Source organism: Doryrhamphus excisus, chromosome 4, assembly GCF_030265055.1.
Source record: "Doryrhamphus excisus isolate RoL2022-K1 chromosome 4, RoL_Dexc_1.0, whole genome shotgun sequence".
Lineage (NCBI taxonomy): Eukaryota > Metazoa > Chordata > Actinopteri > Syngnathiformes > Syngnathidae > Doryrhamphus > Doryrhamphus excisus.
This window is the reverse complement of record NC_080469.1, coordinates 9,905,781-9,930,112: the sequence shown is the minus strand read 5'-3', so window position 1 is coordinate 9,930,112 and position 24,332 is coordinate 9,905,781. Positions and strand designations below refer to the sequence as shown.

Genomic DNA, 24,332 nt, shown 5'->3' with positions numbered 1-24,332 from the left:
CTGGAGATTTTTATCACTTATTGGCGGCAGAGACGGTAAGCTGTGGCTTGTGCAGATAAAACTCATTTCATTTACTTGGTGAATTTTAACCATGCTGGAGACCATTTATTAAAAGACACAGCACATGACCCAGGGCACATTTATGTATTTGCATAGGGCTGACGCAGGTCAGCTACATTGTTGATATAAAGATCCCATTCCCTTAATCTAAATGGTGGAGGAGCCTGGAATTTCCGTAATTTTCTCCCGGCATGTTATTTGTGTCAAGAAAAGGTTGGAAATCCAGACGATATTGGACCCTCAGGCCAAAGAGCTTGGGTGCTTCCTGCTTCTACTCACATATAAAAACATAGGAACATTGACATGAGGACATGTATGGACACACACACACACACACACACACACACTCCTAGCCCTGTTTTATTACCTCCTGCCTGCTGCTGGAATTGCTTTCCTCCCTCGAGTGAGCCAGGCAAAGCCGGCTTTATTGTGTTAACCTATTTGTGTGTCAAGAGCGATTGCGGCGTTCTTTATCTCTGTTTGTATTCGGACGGGGAGACGGCAGAGAGCGAGAGAGAGAGTGGGGAAGGCGGAGAGCCAGCGATGATGGTGGGGGTGAACGGAGTGAGGGAGGGGGCGGGACGGTTACACACAGGAGCCAAGCGAGCCACTGGAGTTAGACGGATGGCTGGTCACCTCGCTCCACTCCGGAGGATAATGACTGGTTGCTTAGCAATAACCCTCCCCCCGCCCACTTCCAGACTTGCATTCATAGTAATCACTTTTTCCTCTAAAAGAACTCATATATAATTATATGCCCGCTGCCGTGCTTTAAAATCTGCCTAATAGTCCTTTTCATTTATTTGGGAATGGTCTATATCTGCAGTTGGAGCGTGGACCTTTCATTCCTGTTTGCATTGGGTTTGCGGAATTCCCTCTTGTCAGCATGTTTTTATATCCACATTGCATTTTTTGAACAGTTGTGGAGTTTGACTGGGATTACTGCAGGGCCACAGAGATATTGCCACTGTTTTCCGACCTTTGACCTCTGTAACTCTGCAGTGGTAACTGAAACCTAAACATCGTCATATTCACATTTGCAGTTTAATTGGTGACCACGGGCTACGAATGCGTCCCTCTTGTGAGTTGTATTAACATTTTTATTGAGTTGAACAAATTGCTGACCTTTTGTGGCATAATGAATAGCCCACTCTGCTTGGAAAAGTGAGCATTCTGGCACAATAGACTGGTGGCATTCCAAGCTGTTTAATTCCTGATTATTTGAGTATTTGCAAACATTTGAATTTAGGGAACTGTTTGGGATCGAATATAAGTTGCAAGAAGTCACTGCTAAGCCAATTAGCATGAAATAATGCATTTAGTTTCCTCGTTTCCTTCACGAGAAAGAAAGTTTAAAGTTTACAATAAAGTTGTTTATGACGATATGAAGTCTTTCAAACATACGTCACGCATCGAAAATGCTTCTGTGGCTGCTAAAAAATCTGTTCTGCTGTTGAAGCTTCTTTAAATAGTGTCATTGAAGTCTGCTATGCACCCATCTGTGCGCTCTCTCCGCATCCTGCTCATCTTTCCTCATTCAGTCTACCGCACCATTGGTGAAAGTGACAGCTTTGCACGTCCTGGGAACTTCGCACACAAAAACCAAATATACACCATTATGTATGCACCCCCCCCCCCACCCACCCCACACACAAATTTCCACAGCATGCTTCTGTGCCTGCATCTATAGGAACAGCTGTCCAGCTGTCACCGCAGCCAGCCAGTCAGCCGCTCTCCAAGGCAACATCTGTAGAGAGGAAAGACACAAGGGCAGCCTGTCGCTCTCAGCTCGTCCCCAAAGACCGTGGAAGTGTGTCATGCCTTTTGGCTGCACATTGCCACTGGCCACATCAAGCGTGTGACTGCCTCTGGTTTTAACATCATCAACTCCTTTTACCCACTTTAACAACCTCTCCAAGATTGTTATTTTATGCCATCACTTCACAGTGGTGGCAGCGGCGGTGGAATTCTAAATAAGACATTCCAAGACTGCTTTTAAGCCTGTGACCATAAGGCAAAAAAGAAAAAAAAACATGGCACATTATCTTCCAAACCTCTCCAAGATTGTTATTTTATGCCATCACTTCACAGTGGTGGCAGCGGCGGTGGAATTCTAAATAAGACATTCCAAGACTGCTTTTAAGCCTGTGACCATAAGGCAAAAAAGAAAAAAAAACATGGCACATTATCTTCCATTAATAGTCGTTTGCCTGTGCATGGATATGTGTGCACACACCTGTGTGTGTGTGTGTGTGTGTGTCGAAACAAAATCCCAGCGAGCAAAGTGCAATGGCCTGGAACTGACGGGAACCCACTGGGAGAGTCTCTCCTTGATGTAAGCTCCCCCTCTCCGCCACCCACCCACCCCCTCCTCACCATCTTTTCCTCCTGGCAGCGGAGCGAGAAGCAGCGGTGCAGCGATAGAGGAGGAGGGTTGCCATGTGAGATGAACAGAGCTTGGGTCCCCTCTGTCAAGACACAAACTAGGATCAGGGAGCTCGCATGGGACTCTCATGTAGGATGAGCAGAGGCAAAAAAGGGAGACAGCAGCTGTTTTTACTCTTACTCCTTTACCGACAAGCTTGTTTTTTTTTCTTTTTTCTTCTCCATATACTCCCTGTGGGGCTGTCATTAGCGCCTGTCATGCTGTTTTGTGCTGATAAACATGGATGAGCTGAACATTTGCACTTCTCAGAGCGCCATAATCATCCTCTTGCCACTTCTCGGATGTTTTTAGGTGCCATTAACAGACTTGATTATTTAATCAGACCTCCTGATGACTAAGGACCTTTCAGGTGCTTCTCCCTACTGGCAGACTTACACAAGTAAAGTTAGTTGACCTCCCCCTCAACTGGAGCTGAGAGAATGCCTGGGTACCTCAAATGAAGTGCCACTTAAAGCTTTTCAGACTTTCTCCCCTGTGTTGCTGCTCCCTCGAGGTTCAATCTATTCTAATGTACCCCATAGGTCTAATTATTGCTTACTCAACGTAGCTGTCCAAAGTTGTGCTCCCGAGTTGTAAGGGGGTTAGAAAAGCGATAAGGATGTGGTAACAATGTACTTTAAGAAACCATAGGGCCCATTTGGGCAATGATGCAGTGATAAATGCAATGATAATCTGGAGCTAGAAACAAGTCTGTAATATGCATGTACCACTGCTTGATACCTAATCAGCTCATGCCATTGCTGCAACATAGTAACATTTGACATTTGACAAATGTTGACATTGCCCACATTTGTGTAAACATTTTAGTGAACTGAACTGCACCAAACTGCAACAGAGTTCACTTGCAAGTGGACCCATCTCTCAAACTGTCTCGGTGCACACCAGGGCTCAAATGTTTGATTTGACCAAACTAAACCAAGTGTGAATGCACCCTGAAAAACAAGACATGTACTTAACTTCACAACCCAAACTACTAATGTTGGACCATTGCACTGTTAAGTATTTGTGGTTATATTTCCATGAGAAGTGGCTGCATAGTGAGCCAGTGGTTAGCACACAGTTAGGAGACCCGGGTTCAATTCTCCGTTGGGCATCTGTGTGTGGAGTTTGCATATTGTGCGGGTTTTCTCCGGGTACTGCGGTTTCCTCCCACATTCCAAAAACATGCTAGGTTAATTGGTGACTCCAAATTGTCCATAGGTATGCATGTGAGTGTGAATGGTTGTTTGTCTATATGTGCCCTGTGATTGGCTGGCGGCCAGTCCAGGGGTTACCCCGCCTCTTGCCCAAAGACAGCTGAGATAAGCTCCAGTATGCCCGCGACCCTTGTGAGGGTAAGCGGTATAGAAAATGGATGGATGGATTGTTTTCCAACATCGTCGTCCATACATAAAAGACAAAGAAACTGTGGTCCTTGTTATGTAAAGGTACTCTTTATAGCAACACATTAATGGTTAAAAATGTCTTGACTGACGGCAAATGAAAGTCTTTCACCCATGGTGGGCCACAAGCAAACAGCCGATATGGCCTGCTCAGGACTTAATGTTTTATTATTCAAATTCCCCTTTCTGCTTCTGTCTGCTTTGAGTGACAGCTGTGCATAAAAGCAGCCTGATGGTAACTGTGACAATGGTCTCTCCTCTTTGCCTTGTTTTCACACTTTTCTGCTGTCACACACAACCTCTCAGATTGCCTCTCTGCCAAGACAGCATCCTATTAATCTTTTAAATAAGAGCCCAATCCCTGCTCTATTTTTTTTTAAGAAAACCAGGAGGACCTCAGGAGGCCGTGCCGAAAAGGACAAAGGGGGTAAATGAGGCTAAATCAATCTCATTGTGGAAGGGAAGGCAAGCCTTCTTTTTAAAAGAAAAAAAGAACAATATTAGAAACCTAATAGCTGCCGCTGAGGTAGATGTGTCTGAATGCAGCCCCCATCTGATAACTCTGTGGGCTCTCTCGTCTTGTGGCGTGCCAGGTGCAGTCTGGGCTTTTATCTTTGGTGTGGCGCTCCCAAAATAAAATACTTTTGTTTCAGTTGCCTTTTTTGTCACTGTGCATGTATTGATCCCTTTCAGTCTGCCTGGAATATATTTCATTCGTTTCAGCTTGGAGCTGAAACAGCGGTTTGTTCCTAATGGCCAAGCACTGATTGTGAAAGGGAGCATGGAGGAAACAGCTCAATCCTTTTGGCCTTCTGTGCTTAACAATTTGAAGTGTTTTCTTTTTACAATTTGTAAAACCTTTTTAGCCTTGAACTTTAATGGCATTTTGTGCTCCCATTTCATGGACTGGGCTTTTATGTTTAATTAGGTGTGAATTGTGAACGTTTCCCAAGTGGTAGGAAGTTTCTGCACTTTCCTGTAAATTGCTGCAATGGTGGTGACACCTTGGGCTCTAATGGATGTCTTCCTGTGCAAAATTGCCCCATAAACCAAAGATCTTAAGGATGTGTAACATGTGGCAGCAGTATACAAGCTTTTTTGATGTTAGCGCCTTCTTAAGAACCTTGAAATTGTGGGATCGTTGTGCACTTTCTTTGTTTCTTTGTGTGCTCTCTGGCCATGGAAACCCAGTGAGGGAGTACAAGCTCGATGACTATTTGACTCGGAGGTTGGAGCCACATGATAGCAACTCTACTGGTCAGTGGAAATGGATATACTGTCCTCTATTGCGAGCTTTTGCTTTTGGGATTCTGTGTGTTATCATGCACTTTTATTTATGGTATGTGCATCTCTTTAAGAGTCCATGTATACATTTGCACACCAACTATTTATAGCAGGCCGCATTGTGGCCTCACAGTCAGGAGATTGTGAGTTTGAATCACTCTCTGTGTGGAGTCTGCATGTTCTCCCCAGAACTGACTCTCTTTTCACATGAGGACAAATTAAACAAAATACTTAGGAAGTAATCTTTTTTTAATAACTAGTGAAAGTTGAAGTTTTATTGTCCATAGTTGACCCCAGTCAAGCCAAAACTGTCCTGAGGGCACAAGAAGACTTTTGCAGCAATCAAATGTGAAGAAGTGAAGATGAAGTATTTGCCTCCTTCCTGATTTAAAATTTTTGTCACACTCAAATATTTCAGATTATCAAAAAAAATTGAATGATTAGTCAATGACAACACAACCGCCAGCACAGCTAATGCTTATTTAGAGCTCAATTTCAGCCATGGTCGTCACATTGACACCCTTTAAATTGTAGCTCATTTTTGGCCAATTTTGGCTCCAAGTTGAAAGCAAAAATCAGTGGAGAGACGGCTCGCATCTAAGCGACACTGGTTAGTTGGGACACTCTTATGCCAAGGTGGCACTGTATATGACAATAAAAACAATTCCCGTCTCTGGCAGGCGATGCCATCCTTGATAACTTGAACACAGCGACAGTAGATACAATAGATGATTGTTGCAGAGCCATCTGCCAGGGCTTTCAAGCTAACTTTAGCAATCAAAATACTCTTTTCTTTCTTCATTTCTGCTCAATATTTGTTCCAGCTTGTGGCTACAGAGTTACCGTGCTTCAACCAAACTACTGTGTGGGTCGAGGCTCAAACAGGAGGCGCGTATGTTAATCGCTCGTCAAAAACAATAGTGCTGTTAATTTTTGTGTTTGGGCGGCACGGCGGTCGAGTGGTTAGCGCGCAGACCTCACAGCTAGGAAGAACAGGGTTCGATTCCAACCTTGTGTGGAGTTTGCATGTTCTCCTCGTGCATGTGTGGGTTTTCTCCGGGTACTCCGGTTTCCTCCCACATTCCAAAAACATGCTAGGTTAATTGGCGACTCCAAATTGTCCATTGGTATGAATGTGAGTGTGAATGGTTGTTTGTCTATATGTGCCCTGTGATTGGCTGGTGATCAGTCCAGGGTGTACCCCGCCTCTCGCCCGAAGACAGCTGGGATAGGCTCCAGCACCCCCACGACCCTCGTGAGGAAAAAGCGGTAGAAAATGAATGAATGAATTTTTGTGTTACAACTTTTTAGTATTTTATTTTATTTTACAAGAAATTGTATGGTTCTACTGCCTCATAGGGCAGAGGCCAGCAAAGTTCAGCTTGAACACCCACTTGGATTACCAAATATGGTTCCTCACCGTGACTCTGTGTCTGTTCTAAACATGCATGTGTGCAAGAATGTCTGTTTGTAGGTCAAATACAAACATGACTGTCCCACTTTCACATAACAACCCACGCCCCCCCATCTCAGTGTGATCCCCAGCAAGTAGCCAGAGAGCTGTGCATGCTGCCACCAGCCTCCTCCCCCCCACCGCCGCCCACCACCCAAGAAAGATTCCCTGTGTCCCTGCAGCCTCAAAGCACTCACATAGCCCCACTGTGTGGAAGCATGGCAGTGGCCCCTGACCTCTCCTCTTGGAGACAGCACTCTTGACCTGCTGCCCCTTTGTTTCCAGCTTGGATGGATGAGGAACCGCCTCTGCCGGCACAATCCTTCACTCAATAGCCGCTCCATCTGTTGACTGCGTGACTCTGGGTTACAACTGGGGATTTTGCTCCGTCTGTGCAAGGGTGTGAAAGGGGTTATGTCAGGGGGCTTCCTGAAAGAGGTTTTAACACTGCATTTGCAGGGTGTCGCCATGCCCCCTCTCCCAATCCCCTCCACCCGCCCGTCGTCACTCCCAGCACAACCGGCTGGGTGTGTGCGGGATGCGAGGCCTTAATTGTGCCTGTTCACAGGCCCCTAGGCAACAGGGTCACCTTGTCCCAAAACAAATGCTGCCCTCAATGGGATTGTTGGCAATGTGTGTCGCCTTTTCCATATATATATGTATGGGGGCGCGGTGTATGCATCATCAGGAAGAGGGCAAAGGCCTTGACTGTGAAGACATTTATCTAAAATCTCTGCCTTTCACATCAAGGCCTATTCATTTCAGTTTTCAAAGGCCATCACAGACAAGAAACACTCTACAGGTCAAACTGTTCTCTGTGTGCATTTAGACCTACAAAGCTGCTTTGCTAGTTCTCTTACATTCTAGCTTAGCTTTTAGTCATCTCTTAAAATAGTGGAGGAGGACTGCACAGGACTTTCAGTACCGGCTATTCTGTGACACATGTGCTTTTACAGTTTGAATAAAAACAAAATATGTGGCTGCTGTGACAGCTGGTTCACCTTCAGTAATTAATGTTGAAGTTGCAGTCTGCCAGACAGTTGTGCTGAGGTCCACTGTCTTTGTGTGTGGGAGGTTTTATTTGCTGGAATAGGGAAGCTTTTCTTTGTACTAAATCAAAATTTCCATCAACCAAAAGAAACCCCTGTGCGTGGGATGCATTTTATACCACAATTAGACTCTGTTATTCAAACAAATAGGTTCAAATTGATGCATGGGTTTGTCTTGGTTCACTCCTACTTTTGACAGGCTAAATACTGTACATTAACTGCAGGGCTTGAGTTAGCTCTTTGTTTAGTTTGCATCCAGTGGGGTGGTCCTCCTGCTTATTCTGCTCTGAAGAAGCACAGCTAAACACACTCATCCAACCATTTCCTGTCCCTTTATCACAGAGCCGCAGTCATCCACCGTGTCACCACAGGCCCCATGAATCCCTCTGCTGTCACAGCATGTCCCCGCCACACCTCTCCTCCACTTAAGATGATTAAACTTATTGGGACTGTTCTCCTTACGTCTTTTACCCATACGTTTCAACTTTCACCTTTCTTTTTCAAGCTGAAAAAAAAAACTAAGTGAGTTACTCCGGTTCAGGTGTGGAGCCCCTTACTGTATTAGACAGCTCTTAAGAAACAGGAGGAGCTGCAGTGAGGGAGCTGGAGGAGTGGAATGAGTGGAGGCAGAAAACTGCAGTGACAGCAGAATGAATAAATTGAAAAATTTTCTCATTGTAAATTGTCTATTGCTGGTGACAAACGATCTGATAGGCAAGCGGCCCGGCTTTCCGATGCATCCGTCCCAATAGAGCTGTGAATAACGGGTCTATCTCCACACTGCTTAGCACTGGCCCTGCACTTAATAATTCATGCAGTGTGAAATATTTTCCCCGCTACAGATATGCCAAAGAGCTGCCGCCAGCAGGCGGGGGCGGTGAGGAGGGTGTCCCTGCGGTGCTAATTTGGGGGATGGTGACGTGCTTAGATTTCTAAGGGGGCTGTAGTTTAGAGGAGATGCCACATTTGCCCCCCCCTGTATGCACTGTCTGTTATTGGAAAGAGCAGTGCGAGATGACATTTGATTCATGGTTGATCTGCCTGGAGCAGGGAGCATTGAGAAGGACGCTTCCATATAAAGTGGAGGTTATCAGTGGACGGGCTGGAGACCTGCGAAGACTGTTACGGAGTTGACACTCAACACTAGCGTTATGTCTTTTCAGGTGACCCATCCTTCCCCAGGCAGCCTAAATCTTAAACCTGGATTATGCTCCTGCGTCCAGGTGCCAGTAATGCTACACTGCCTCACTCCACCCCCTCCAAAACACTCCTGCATAGCTTGACCTGCACCTTTAAAAAAAATTAACCCTACATCAATGTGACGCAGGATTGGTCAACTTCAAGTATATCATTTCCTGTGTGTGAATGAACCTTTCAGAGTGGTGTAAAATCCATTTTGTGAATGCTTCAGATGAATATCTGCAATAAAAGTAACAGTTTTAACATCAATTCCTCTTTAATTTCCCTCACTTAAGACAAAGGACAACATTTCTGGGTGCTAACTGCCCTAAAAACACCACCCCCTAGTATTTCAGCAGAGAATTGCATGTCGCACACTCAACCCCAACCAAAAGCTCTACATGGATCAAGATGGCGTTGGAGGGGAGGGCGTAATAACTAGGCAGAAGCATAATCCAGGTTTTAGTTTTGCCTTCATGCACAGTGCTGAGCCCCACCATCACCTTGCTCTCCAGGGCAGTGAACCCAAAGCGATAATGGCCCAGCTTTCACATGCATGCTCCAGTGTGCAGCTATTGCTTGCTTTGCCTGGCTGGAGCTGCCGCACCGTCCTGTACAAACTGGCTATTTTATGGTTCACATTCAGGCCCTGATACCAATTATGCAAACTATTAAAAATTTAAGGAGGACAGTCTTTTATAATTTAATCCTAAAGTAATAGATTCTATTAAATATGCATGAGAGCAGCTTTATAGATGGAGCAGGAATTTGTGTCTATCAGAGAGTCTCCAGTCAAGGATGCAGGCGGAATGGACAAGCGGGATTGGTGGCATTTCCTCATTATTCTAATAGGATGTGATTAGCATAAAGCCGCTAACAGGCTGCTGTGATCGCAAGCAAGAAGAGGCTGATCAGAGAAAGATTCACTCAAATGAAACTGGTTACATACAGTATCCCTTTCCTCTTCTAACTCACAAATGGGATTTGAAGTGATGTGTAATTTGTTGGACTTAAAATGCTCTTTGTTCTGTCGATTGGCTGGATTTGTTCCTTTTCCAAAATGCATGTCGAAGGTATTGAAGTGTGAAAACAAGAAGCCAACAGTCTTGTAACTTAACTTAATGGCTCAGAGAGCAATAGTTGTGTTCTTTCACTTTAGCCCACAGAGCTTCCTGGCCAGTTGTGCCTCTCCAACTTCCACCCGCATAGGTACAGAAGGGGAGCGCTTTTATTTGGATCACTGTTTGTTAACTAGAAAAATGACGCATGAGGGACGCAGATGAGGTGAAAAGAGTGGAACATGTGCCGAGAAAGACCCGCATGAATTTGAATATGAATCCGGATAAAAATGCGCATAGGTGAATCGATTTTGTGTTTCCAGTCCATAGTGTTGCCTGGGATAGGCTGCATCTTGCCAGCCACCGTGAATAGGATAAGCAAGGTGTATAAATTTACTTTCCTATTTAACTCCTTTCTCATTGGGACTGAATCAACACAAGATTTGATGTCACGGCAAAAGTTAAAAGGCTGCTATCAGAACAGCGATCACTTTCTTTTGTGTTAATGTGTGGATTTTACTCCCATCTTTTTTGTCAGAACACACACTGCAGATTGCAAACTGCTGCTTAAACATTGGTGGGGGTTTGTGCTATTGTAGTTTTCAACTTTAAAGTCATTTTCTGGCAGGATTCACTCTTGCATCACATCTTCAAAGGATGCCAGATTGCAGGAGAACGCCTCTGTGTTGTCGTTGTCATTTGCTTCAGCAATTAAAAAGCTGCAGTCATTCAACAAACAACCTCTGAAAAAAGTGCTTATTAATACTCCGTAAGAAGACGATTGCCAGAGCCAATAGAAAAATGGAACCCTCTTGAAGCTTATATGGATTTTAGGTTTGCCTCTGAGGCAAATTCCTTGCCTTTTTGATGTGATGGCTGCCTGTTGATGGAATAAATCCAATGGGCTTAATCGATCATCTCCGTAAAAAGGTCAAGAGGAGAAGCTCTGATGTTTGAAGCGCTTATCCTGTGGAAGAGTGCCAGAAATGTGACACCTCCTTATGAGCGGGTGGTGGCGGGCAGATTAGCGACGGACAGGGTGGCCCAGGGGAATGATTTAGGGAGATGCAGCTCTAAATACTGTAGTGTGTGTATATCAGAGAGAGAGAGAGAGAGAGAGAGGAGGGGAGAATTCAGCCTTTCTCCAATCCTCTTTTTTTTAGGAGAACGACATATTAGTAGATTAAAAATATACACTTTTCCACCCCCTCCCGAAATATGACACAAAATGCTGCTGAACAAAAGGTTTATTGTGTTTAACCTCCTGTCCACACTTAATCATTAATGTTGCTTGAATTCACAGGTTTCGTCCAAGTGCAGTCTAATCTAATCTGGAGTGGGTGGCTGTGGGCAGCATCTGTGCTCCCAGTTGAAATAGGGCTTTCTCTCTGCCTAATCCTCTATCCAGGGATCACTCAGTAGGGTGAAGACAATTACCAGCCTGCTTTCTCATGCTAATGGAATCTCTAACTAGATCTTACAGAACCAAGGGGATAAAAATGGATGGAGGTGCAGGGACAATAGTGCAGAAAGATGACCCAACTAAAATGCCATTTCAGAATACCACTGAATTATTGATAGGCACCCAGTTGTAAAGCCTAAGGTCAGGATTTTGAGAGCATTTTCTGAAATAGGGTTATATATTATCAAGTTACTTTGGTGAGTGTGTGTGTGTCTGTAAAATAGGGGAAGTGGTGTTTGGTCAGGAAGTTGCTGAGACAGAAGTGTATGTCGTATCAGCAGTTGTGTGCCAGGTAGTCTGCCTTCCTTTTTTATCACCTGCCTCCAGCAAGGTGTCTGTAGTGGTTTTAAATTGCATTAATATGCAGGAATTTATAGATTGCCTCCCTAGGCATTTCTACGGGGAAGGGAAGCAAGTATTCCAGTCTCCATCTGTACTAATTACTGGGTCTTGGCAGTGTTACCTGTCTCTTGTGAAGGACAAACCAAGGCACCGATGCCGGAGCATGCAGCGCACAAGGAGCTCATCTGTCTGAGAGTATTCAGGAAGAATGACATTTTTAAACTCCTGATATGTTTGATGTGTTTGGAAGCTTGACTACCATGAAAAAGCTCTGTGGGAAACATCAATGAACTAAAAAATGACTTTAACTTAAAGTTCCTTCATGTGCAAAGCAGAGAAAAGCTAAAAAGCTTTGCACCTGATCTCAGTGACAGTTGCACGCTCGCTCCAACTAAAATTTATCAGGGTTTATCTTCTGTGTATCCTGCTGGAACCTTCAAATGACGGTCTCTGGCACTGTCTGATCATTTTAAGTCATGGCAACACAAGAGTAATGCTCTCCTTGAAGTGGAACTGTGAAACAGAACATGAGTCTAAATAAATGACAGGAAATGAATCAAGAATCCTTGACCTCTCTGCTGCCCATGGCTGGTCAAACCGTCTGATAACATGTAGCTCTTATCAGTTTGCCTTTGTCAAGCGATCCAACTGCTCTTTCAGATCACGAGACCCTGCCCACTTCTTCACTCAGCACAATCGCTGACAACAACACCTTGCCTGGAAAAACAAGATATTGATGGTTTAACTCATTGCTTTCCAGACAGCTAAAGGGGTTTCTGAAGCCATGTTTCAAGTTAAGCTTGAGTGTTGCCAATGGTACAATTAGGTTTGGTTTTTACTGTGGGGTGTAGGAATGGGGAATGAGGGTGATATCTGCAACTACAACATTAATACTGTGAAACGATACCGTTTTCAGTCCGGGTTACCGGGTTCAGTCTGGCATGTTCCCATTGTAAATGGTCCCAAATGATCTGACCAGTATCATCCTATTTTTAGTGGCCTTTTTTGCAATTATGGTTACTTCCAGTGGAACGGTTTGAAATAAAAAAGCACCACTAAAAAACACCAGTGTTAAATATGATGAGGAATTAATACACATTTGTTGCTTTTTTATGCATGCGTTGGTTTTGTCCAAGTACTCCGGCTTCCTCCCATATTCCAAAAACATTAATTGGTTCATTGGAGATGCCAAATTGTCCATAGGTATGAATGTGAGTGTGAATGGTTGTTTGTCTATATGTGCCCTGTGATTGGCTGGCCACCAGTCCAGGGTTTACCCCGCCTCTTGCTCGAAGACGGCTGGAATAGGCTCCAGCACGCCCATGACCCTCGTAAGGATAATGAATGAATGAGTTTCCACCTAATTGTACCAATTGGTTGTAACAAGGCAATAGTGTATCACGCTAATGGACAGCAACAATGGAGGACATGCAGGTTTTATTTTTGTTTTTTCCCCACAAGAATCACCTTGTTCGTTAGGAGCAAGTGGAAGCAGCTGTGGTGTCCACGCCCAGCTGAAGGTCCTGAAGGTCTGAGTAATCAGCAGGGCTGGGCAGTAATATAAGGAATATTTGCTGCTCCGTAGTTTTTTCTTCATTGTGAGTGTGTGAGCGTCAACACCCTCAGTTGACTTGCTTGGTATTTAGTGAGAATAAATTGTGCTGTGTGGGATTTTGTGTTTTGGCCTTCCCCGGTCCACTAATTTCCACTCTTTTCTTTAACTGTTTCTTTTTTGTTCTAGCATTTTTATAGACATAGTGGGTGGCAGGAAGAATTAATATTCCCCTGCCACCTTTCAGAACCTAACACCCAATTTCGGTTTACAAGTACTTTAGATTAGTTTCCCTCTTAGCAACCTTTATTTCACCAGTTTGTGTTCTACTTGCGAGGGGAAACATAACAAGCTGCATTTTGTAATCTTCCCATCCCGTTTAGAATATTGCATACCTCTGTGTACTGATCAATGAACTACAGCGAGTTAACTTGTAAAAGCTGGAATTTTTATGCCTTATCCCTCTTGCAGTGACCGTTGGTCAGCGAGGCCAGCAAAGCCTAAACCCTATCAGAACCACCTACATTTGCAACTTTAGTTCTATTTGTTCCATGAAATTGTATTAATTTATTCCCAACAGTCCTATTATCGTCATTCAGTAGGGTGTCTCTTGGCTGCACTGCTTCCAGTAGGTGTACATTTTTTGTCCAATCAGATTTCAGCTTAATGTGTTGCCATGTCAATGTCATATGCTTTGCACTTCACTTATTACCAGTGAGGTTGCTTTATAAAATCTGATTTCAGGTTTATCTCACAGGTCAGCATTTTTCCATTCTCTGATTGGGTGATGTCTGAAAGCCTTTGGCGAATACTCATAAGAGTTACGCAATGCACTTTAAGCCTCATCACATGAATAGCGTAATGCAAAGAAAGGAGACAGAGTTCTGTTTGTGTTGTATGAACAAATAAGTGTATAAATTAGACCAGTGTCTATGAGTGTGATGGAATTTAGGTTTTTGCCATGTTATTAGATAAAGAATGATTCTGAACTGAGTTTGGAGTTGATTAGTGAAGCTATATTAGAAGATAAAGGATTACCTGGTTTTCTTCCTGTGGGATGGTGTGATCAGTTACTTTGAGCCCCATCACAGCGTTTGACAATGGAAACCGAAATATTTCTGACAGTACTGAACTAATCCTTTTGGTGGAACTATGTCTTTATGTTAGGTTCAAAGACATCTTGGACATGTTTGTGCCATCTGTGCCTTGGGCCAGTAGGTGATTACCAGCCGCACCCTCCCACTACATCCAAGTAGATCCTGTCTTGTCTGGTCCATCTTTGAAGAAGAGGAGGAGGCGGGATGACAACAGCTGAATGGAACCCACTCTGAAGGGAGAGGCTGCTGTAGTCAACGGCCCTTTCCTTCGTCACATTCTTGGGGAAGCAGTTGTGTCATCCTCTCTTATGTACGCCTATAATATCCAGCAAAGCAAAAACGCCTTTGTCACACTTCAAATATATCAAACGGGATCAGTGTCAACATTTCACCGGTGTGCTGTTTGATTGCCTCGTGGGCTCGACGGCACACTAATGTTATGCATGACGGAGTATTGGATCTGTGACACCCTCCAGTGAAAGGACCATGGGAATTGGGGTCACCTTAGGCACAGCAGAAAGCAATGTGTGGAGTCAGGCTTTGAGCAGCAGAGGGAAGAAATCACACTGTTTGAATTTAATTATAGGCCATTGATTTATTGAACAGCCATTAATAAGCACACGTTTTGAGACAGGATCATTCTGATGGAATTTTTCCCCCCCTTTTTTTATTTACTCCTTTTGGCTGCTCCCTCTATTTCATCATAAACTGACATAAGCCTTTCTTTGAAGTTCAGGAGCCAAACAGAGAAATGACAGCACAACAAACAATGAACAAAACACAGAAAAGACAATGGAAACTGCTTGAATATTCAAGCCAGCCTCTGTAGGATGATGGGTAAAGGGGGAAGAAAAAAAGATCCCTTGTTTTATTGTTGCTGTGCTAAGCTGTGAATGGGCCTGTCTGTGACAATAAAAGATTGTGCCACATTGGAATAAGACGTGTTTGCTATATCCACAGTGCTTTTACAAATGGCGTGTAATTCAGGTTTACAGAGGAAATATCAATCCCAGCATGGGAGCTATGAAAATACAGCTCATTTTTCACATTTTGGAGAAGTGGCATTGGGTTTATATGCAGATCTTGGTTCAATACCTAGAGTGTTGTTCTCAGGCACAGTGCACCTGTGATCAACAATTTAGCGTCAGCTCCACCTCGGCTCAACTTTCACAAGGTATATGTGGAGAAGTGTGGTTAGATGACAAGTCACGCCGCTGCAAAAACAATACTACCAAGGCAACATGAGCAGAAGACTTTCCCTTGCGGTTTTACTTGACAACTTTAAGTCACACTCGCATTGCTCAAAGTCTCTGGCTGGCAACAGCAGGAGTACAGAGGCGCTGTCATGTTCAAGAGCACATTTGGGTGCACTATGAAGAAGCAGACTCTCAACTCCAGCAGGGGACCATAGGGATGTGTAGTGATTACAGTAAACAGTATATTCCTTTAAAGTTACACTGTGTGTTTTTGTTTCTTTACTGTTCATTCATTATAAAATGTGGTTTTGACGCTTTCCATTCCTTCCTCATATGTCTTTGTTAGCATGATCTGTAATCCTCTGTATTCCTCCTGTGAGGTGTATAGGGATGATTTGTTAAATCCTACCTCAGTCTTGAACTGCTAATTTTAAAGTGCTGTACAAATTTGGAAATGTTTCACTTTCTTGAAGTCATCCACGTTAACTCATTTGCTACCAAAGAAGTATTTATACAGGTCATTTTTTTCAACATGACCGCTCGCTCCCAAAGACATATTGCGTCTTTATGTGCGGGTGGCACCAAGAGGTGATGATGCAACTCTACAATAGAATAGATCATGCTTGGTACAGTTTTTAATCTGAAAAAACAACCACAAGGTATCATGTTGTTCATTTCACTCTGGTGAAGTAACATCTCTTTTCTTTATATAATTTATATTTTTGTTACACCTCATCTGGTGAAATGTAATCTAATAGAATAGAAAAATAGAAACCCATGTCCTATGAGAAGATATGTTGTTTTGGGTGTGTGAGGACATCAGGCAATGCAGGTGCAGCCTTATACAGATGTCTAATTGTGAAAGCACGACAAAAATACCTGTGAACGCAACACCAAATTAACACAAAACACATTTTTCCGAACTGTAAGTGTGAACACGTCGTAAGAATTCAGCATTTCACACACAAGTACAGTACAAGGTACATTTCTAATTTGGGCACCTTGAAAAAACAAGATAACTTCCTATACAATGCACTTTGGATTTCTTTTTTGGTATTCGGACAAGGCAGACCAGGTTGCAAATGTCGGTTGGTTCCAGCGCCAGGAAAATTGAGCTGCACTAAAAGGAGGATTGGAATAATTGGTGCACTGCACATGATCCGTTTATTTTTATTTACTTATTTGCATCAACACACATTTGTATTATTTATATAAGCTTGAGTTTCTATTTGGTCTCTGCACAGTAAATGTGCTTACCACATGGATGCCTTGTGTGCCTCCCATTTAGCATGAATGAAACCGTGCCCGACTCAAAGATGCAGCAGTTGGCTGTGCAGTCAATTAGTCTTCATTGCGATTACAGGGTTGACATTAGTCTAGACAGGCATGTTTTGATCAGAGATGACAGGCGACTCTCTGCTATTGGACTGCCAGACATTCCTTACCCTTCATCCAGTGGATGAAGCTATCGAAGCTGACTGGTATATGGAGCCCTTGCAGCTGAGCGTCTGTGCCAAGATGCCCTTCATCCGCTAAGAACCCTCTTATAAATATGACAGCATGGAATACAAGGCGCTATGTGCCCCAATAACAGTAACATGCGGCCTCGTATGTATAAGCCTCGGCTGTCAGTATGTTATTCCAACACTGTATATCATGGCTGTAATGCCTAAACTGTGGGCTTTTACACACAATGGCCTTTTGTTGTGCAGGTTATTTATTGTGCTGCTGTGAGGCTGTGCAGACATGGTGGGTGAGTGCATCCAGGGGCTTGTATTGTTAGGGAACCAGTGGCTTGTGTTTGTGGAGCTGGGAGGTTTTGCTAACAATGCCCTTTTTTTACGTCCTGAGTGCGTGCCTGTCGGCAAACGTCCCCTCACAATTTTTGTTTGTGCGTTTTGTTGTTTGTGTGCAGGGAACGGGGTCAGCAAGCACAAGCCTTCTCATTGTGTGCCATGTCCAAATGGACGTGTTCTGTCACAGGCACATGTGAGCATTAGTGTGTGGGCATTTTGAATATATAGTACTAGTGCAAATTATTTAGTGTGGATGTGTGGAAAGCGAGGAGCTGAAGGGTTTTGCTGCCTGTCCCTTCCTAATGGAACCTTTTTCTCTCTGCATTCATGTGACAGTATAGTTACGGAAAGGGGGGCAGGCAGAGGGGATTACAGGGGGTAGATGCGGTGCCTTGTTAAAGAAAAGGAAAGGGTTTGAGTGTGTCGATTGGATTAACTTGTTTGGGCTTATTAAGAGGGGAGACACAGTAGCTTGTTAAAAGCACTGCATGGGGCATCCCACAGTGAGACGGCAGGGTCACCATTCAATTAGTCTCAAGCTCCACCCTACCCCGACTTATTGTGGCAGAGGTCTGCCAGGCTCTGGGTCCACAAGTGGTCCTAGGTCCACAAGTGGAGTTCTTTAGCAGAGATTTAGACCATCATAAAGGGAGAACTAAGAAATAGTTTACTTATTTGCTTACTGTGTTACTGATATGCTTTATTGATTGATGCTTGTTTTAAATCCATATCAATATATTTCTTTCACATTCATACATTTGAATATACAAGAAATAGGACAGTTATGAATCTAAATTTGGCCTTCATTTACAGACTCACAAAAAACATTGTACATTGTAACATTGTACCTTTAGGGCTACGACTAGAGTGATCTATGGCTTTTTCTTCATTTTTACAGACTGGAAAGTCACTCCAAAAAGTTACCTTACCCTCCAAGACATTATGTTGGTAATTGTCAATTGGGCACAGAAATGTGCAAATTTTGTGTTTTTGAAGTCGGGATGGACATAATCGATTGTGTGGGGAAACGATTATTGATTAATCAATTCTGGAATGAATTGCAAATTGGAGTGGATGCAACCAGCAGAAGTGTTTTTGATTCAGTGTCCACTAGTTTGTGGCAATAGGAACAACAGTTGAGCTATTTTTTCTCAAATTAATATAAAACTGTATTAAAAAATATCAACTATTTAATGACTGTTTTTTGTCATAGTAGCAAATTCAGTAATAATGTCCAGCTCAGGTTGTAGCCACAATTGTGACCCCCGTAGACCGGGCTATTTCTGACCTATACATAGCAGCGTTTTGAAAAAATGACCATGTTCTGACGAGCTGCATTAGACACATCTTGCACCGAGGTCCTCACCCAGCCCCTATTATCAGCCTTTCACCTGAGTATGTCCATCTTAAAATGAGCACACACACGCTCACTGTCCATTTATTCACCCACGAGGACCGCGTTACACCCAGCACTTGGCAGGATGCTTATCTGGACAGACAGCTTTGGGCGTGAGAGCCATCTTCTCTGATCTCTTCTCTGCCGTTTAAGACCCTTTTAACGAAGAAATGGCCCTTCGCCGAGCCCACTAGCTCTTGATTCCAGCTTATTCCCTCATCTCGTGGGACTGATCCTTCCGCCCCCATTGCAAACCCGGCAGCCTTGTTATCAGAACGATAGGCATCCTGGCTTTGGAGATATGGCCGTGCTGGTGTAAAAAGGAGAACTGTGAGAGGATTTGACGAACGAATGAAGTGCAGGTGGTTCATCCCAAGCCGTGTAAATACGCCTCTTCTCGCACATTCTTTAGCATATTCAAGGGCTATGACGGGCTATTTTAGAGCAGATGTTATGATGGGCCACAGTGTCTCACTCTGAACATAATTTCCTGCCTCTGATAGACATCTGCTAAGTAGCACAATAACCTAAAAGGAAGACATGAGGCGAAGGGAGGAGGGGGCATGACAAACAAGCCAAAGACTTGCTCCTTCTGCTTCGCTTCTAAAGGCAATAATGGAAGAAAATTGGTTCTTGAAATTGAATTGAAAAAAGTGGGTCTTTTTCAGCAAAGCATAATGCCTCAAAATACATTTGGTGAGCAGCAAATGGAGAAAAATGGAGCGCAGTTACGCGATTGTCTTTCATTTCAGAGAGGGAAAACTGTGGACGCACACCCACCCACCTACCCACCCACCATCCCCACTGCTCTGAAACACCACCAACAAGCAGCTTTTAGTCTCAATCTACACCACGTGCAGCCTTCCTCTCTGGCAACCCCTATCTTTTAACAAATGGTCTGTGAGCATGGGCTGCTGGTGACATTAGCAAGCACATAGAGAGGACACACAGAAAGGATTATGTGAACAGCCAATAATGAGCTCAAAGTGCCAGTGTGTTTGGGCCAGGCCCGCCTGTGTGTGAGAGGAAATGACACTGCGAGAGACCTTTTTTTTTTTTGGACAAACACCTGGTGAGCAATAGAGCGGCCCCTCTCTTCCATCTGCAGTGTGTGTGTGAGGGAAAGGGCGGAAATAAACTACTTCTGTCTTTCATTTCTTTTTCATTTATACATAGTCAGCTTTATGCGTAAAACTGTATTTGTTTTGTTTTTGGCAAGTTTTAAAGTTTGTGAATGAATGCAATGTAAGGCAATGTAATGGATGCATTTTATTTGACCAAAAATGGCTTCCGGTTTAGTTTCATTTAATGCAGAGTGGAGAAACAGTGTCAATCTAATATTATCACATGCAAGTTACATTTTAAGATATAAAAATATTATCTGCTGTATAAATATTATATCTATTTGACAAATTATGTGGATTTATTTTGTTTTCATTTACCTACAACCCATATTGTTCTTAATATCTTTCAATGAAAGGGGACTTTTCATTAATGTACCTGGTAATCATTGTAATTGCTTTATTTCTTATTAAAGTCATCATCTATAAAGCCAAGTAATGCGCTGATGGCAGGTGGTTTAATGTTCATCTGCTGATTCACTGGCAAAATAAATAACAAGACTCGAGCTTCAGAGAGGTGCACAAGAAATCATTTTTCAATAATATGGCTGACGCTGGCGCGGACAGCCAAGATGAAATATTTGCTTCTGTTCTTTGTTTTAATATGAAAGGAGGGTGGGAATCTAGTGATTCATGGCAATACATTTTGGACATGAGACTCCGAGAGAGCTAATATTAAGGCCACAATTCTTTTTACAGACAGAGCATGCTTCCTAGCTGTGAGCGGACTTTGCCAGTGTTGTGCAGTCTGAGCGTCTGTTCCCTAGAAACCAAACAATATCGGCCTAGTGAGGTAATATCGATCCTTATCATATGAAAACATTTTGTGGACTTGAGTGGTTTTGCTTTTGACTGTCCTCATCTGGCAATACTATCGTACTGAAAGACTTGGAATCGGTCACCATTGTGCCACAATATGTGACACTGTTAGGTTGCTGGTGAACAATGCTTTCAATGCTTTCAATTCTGCTCCTTTATTGAGGTTCGTGTCTTATTTCATAGGTACATGTAAGACATAATTATTACACTAATACACTCCTTACACCACTCTTCCACTGCATGGTATCTTCCAGCGCATCATTGCTTTTCCATCGCCAGGAAGCATGTACCGTATTTTCCGCACTATACGGCGCACCGTGTTATAAGGCGCACCTTCAATGAATGATATATTTTAAAACTTTTTCCATACATAAGGCGCATCGCATTATAAGGCGCTACAGTAGAGGCTGTAGTTACGTTATGCAACCATTAGATGGTGCCGCGCTAAAGGGAATGTCAACAAAACAGTCAGATAGGTCAGTCAAACTTTATTAATAGATAACAAACAAGCTTTCCACAACTCCATTCACTCCCAAAATGAATAAACAGCTGTTTTATTATTTTCTCTGAGGTAAAGCATTTTCGTGACACATCTTTAACATCTTTGAACAACAGCAAGGCATAACATTTTACTTTTCCTCCATTTAGTCAACGCGCAAAAAACCGTCTGATACTGTTATGGTAAATTAAACGTTAGTGCAATCGCAGTATAGTGACACTCGTAATGTGCAAAATGACTTTGTTTAGTCTTCTTTACTTGGCGCAGCTCATCCTCATGCTTCCTCCACTTCCGCACCATCGATTCATTAATGTTAAACTCTCTTGCTGCTGCTCTATTTCCATGTTCTACTGCGTGACTGATCGCCTTGAGTTTAAACTCTGCGTTGTAAGCGTGTCTCTTAATAGGAGCCATTTCAGGGTCTTTATACAAACGCACAAATGAAAGTGAATCGTTGTTTAATATTTCCCAGTATGCACAGCGCACTTCTTCTTCTACGGGAAAAATGGAGTCGGTGGCTGCTTACCGTAAGTTGCGAGACCTGTCGCGGCTCAATATTGATCCATATATAAGGCGCACCGGATTATACGGCGCATAGTCAGCTTTTTTAAAAAAAAATCAGATTTTAGGTGCGCCTTATAGTGCGGAAAATACGGTACTACAAATTACAGTGAAACCTTAATTCATTCCAGAAGGTCCGACTCTAACCAAAACAAACGCTAACCGAATACATACATTTTTCCCATAAAATAATATAAATCCATTTTATAATGTTTTATAGTTTTGTAATTAGGCGAACTATTGAAAATGCATATAAACACATAATAATGATGAAAGATAGGGATAAATGAATGATTCTTGATGTAACTTAATGTAAAGACACCATGTGACAGCGAGACACCACCTTCCTATTTATTTATTCAACCTAAAGTTGTTCCTTGCCTCAACATATGCACTTATATGCATTTAGAATTGTTTTATGCCTGTAAAACTATAAAAACATGTTTTGTATTAACATGAACAGTCACCACTGATGACATAGTAGACGGCCGCCGTTTTGGTTGCCATTTTGCTAGCAAGGTAAGGATGCTAACAGGTTGTGTTGTGATAAAAATACAGTAAGAACACAATTGGACTCTGGGTAGTGTATTAATAACACAACATCATACATGCCATATAGTTCACTTACCTGAAAATTTTGCCGTAATTTTTTTTTTTCTGAAAAATACTAACTGGGGTGGACGCTAACCAAGGTTCCACTGTATTATTTCTAGCCAGAAATAAAGTGACTGATCTCTCATTAGTCAATAAATTTGTAATGTTTGTACTCTTGTAACTTTTAAAAACACATGGATGGGAATGCTAAAAATAAACAAGAATGCTAACGTTAGCTTGCTGTGCCATAGGTTTTGACACGTCAGTATATTATTATCCAGTCTCTATTTTAAAGTGACACTTTTTCTCTTGCTGCCCCCCAGTTTCTCTTCAATAGAATTCATCCTCTGGCTAATCAGCCACATAATGCAAGGTAAAAGCAAGAGATCCTTTTCCCTGTGTGTTATTTATTAGCATGTTTCATCCTAATTGATTGCACTGTACTACTTTGAAGTGATGGCCGCCCAAATCTGAACTGTGTACTGGTACTCCTGAATCTAAATTCTTCATTTTACCAAGACACTTTATGTTCTCAACTTTCTGTGAACAGTCGAATGCTTTTTTTCTCTTCCACCATGACTGTGCTCCAGTACACAGGTTTTTAAAAAACATGTTGCTTGGTGTGAAAGAGCCTGGACAGCCGAGCAACACCTTGAAGGTGAAGTGGAACAGGGAATTTGATCCAGGACCAGGACTCTCATATTTAAAAACAAGTGAAAGTTGTTGTTAGAAGTGAAAAGGTGAAAAAAAGTCCAGGTTATCACAATGACTTGAGCCCATGTAGTGTATATACGTATGTGCCCTATGATGGGGCTTTTTCAGTGGAAACTCGCTGCCACCGCCTCACTTTTATTGAGTGAAGGTGGTTGTGGGGGAAAGAGCGAGAGCGGAGCTGCAGATTTATGGCCTGCAGGGAGATTGATTAGTGCCGTCACCAGCCATGATGTACGGTTGGCAGTTTTCCCCTCCTTCGTCATTGCATCTGCTCATAAACACATGCAACTGTACGGTACAGAACACCCTTCCACATACATGCAGACACCAGTCAGTCCCCCAAGGCCCTCCATGACAGCCCCCCAGGGCTGCTGTATGCTAAGCTTAACAGCCAGACTGTTGTTTTCTTTTTTTCCCCCTGCCTGTCCATAGATAACGCCATCAATCACCACATGCATGCTGCACTAAGAGGAATGTTCCTGAATGTGCTGAAGTGCTGCTACTTCTGTGTTTGTTGTGAGCAGGGTTTCATGGGCAGGAGATGTGCTTGACTGGCTGTGTGGAGCCGCGTAGTGCATTGAGCCAGGGTTAGCATCGCGACCCTCCAGCGCAGGTGTGCGTTTATCAGTCAACACACGCAGCTCAAAAAGCCTCTAAATGCAGGCATGCTTCCCTCAAATACAATCTGAGAGAGAAATTGAACCTCAATTAGCCACACAACCACATCCCGCTAGTATACCACACGCCAGCGTTGACCCAAAATAATGCTGTATATCTCATTCAACTTTATTTTTCCTCTCCAGGTTGGCCGCAAAACTCCCCCGGCTGTCGTACCGTTCCCACCTCGCCATGCTGGCCTGTCTGCAGAGGAGACAGAACCCTCCACCCCAGCACCCAGTGTGTGTCAGCAAGAGCCTGGAGCCACCGCAATCCCATGGACACAAATGTGAGTGAACAAAGACTTAGCGGTCTGGAATTGAGCTTGCCCAAATCAAAGGATTGAGTGGAATGTGTTCATCATGTCCAGATAGTGCTCAGTTAATCAGTCATAGTGGACGGTGGAAACAAACCACTAACCCTGACTGTAAATAAGTCACCATAAAATAAACTTTCAGGTTTCTGCTGTTTGTGTCACAGTGATCCTCGCTTCTCAGAGGAATTCCAAACACAGTTGGACTGGTTGTGCACTTTAGAGGCCAGATTGTCATGTTGTTGGGCCTCTGGTTGTGAGTGGGGACTGTTTAGCCGTGCTGATGGTGCAGTCGTGGCAAC

The 24,332-nt window shown here is 43.2% G+C and overlaps 1 protein-coding gene across 5 annotated transcripts in view; it reads left to right on the top strand.

Annotated features, from left to right (window-relative positions):
* Positions 1 to 24,332, top strand: part of fam222aa (family with sequence similarity 222 member Aa) — a 92,051-nt gene that overhangs the window by 46,062 nt on the left and 21,657 nt on the right. For 4 of the 5 annotated variants that reach the window (XM_058069537.1, XM_058069538.1, XM_058069539.1 and 1 more), the window contains one exon: positions 23,864 to 24,006. In XM_058069537.1, the coding sequence (XP_057925520.1) occupies positions 23,864 to 24,006 (143 nt within the window). Of the gene's footprint in view, positions 1 to 23,611; positions 23,674 to 23,863; positions 24,007 to 24,332 lie in introns of those variants that run through there. The other variant, XM_058069541.1, reaches the window with a different exon arrangement.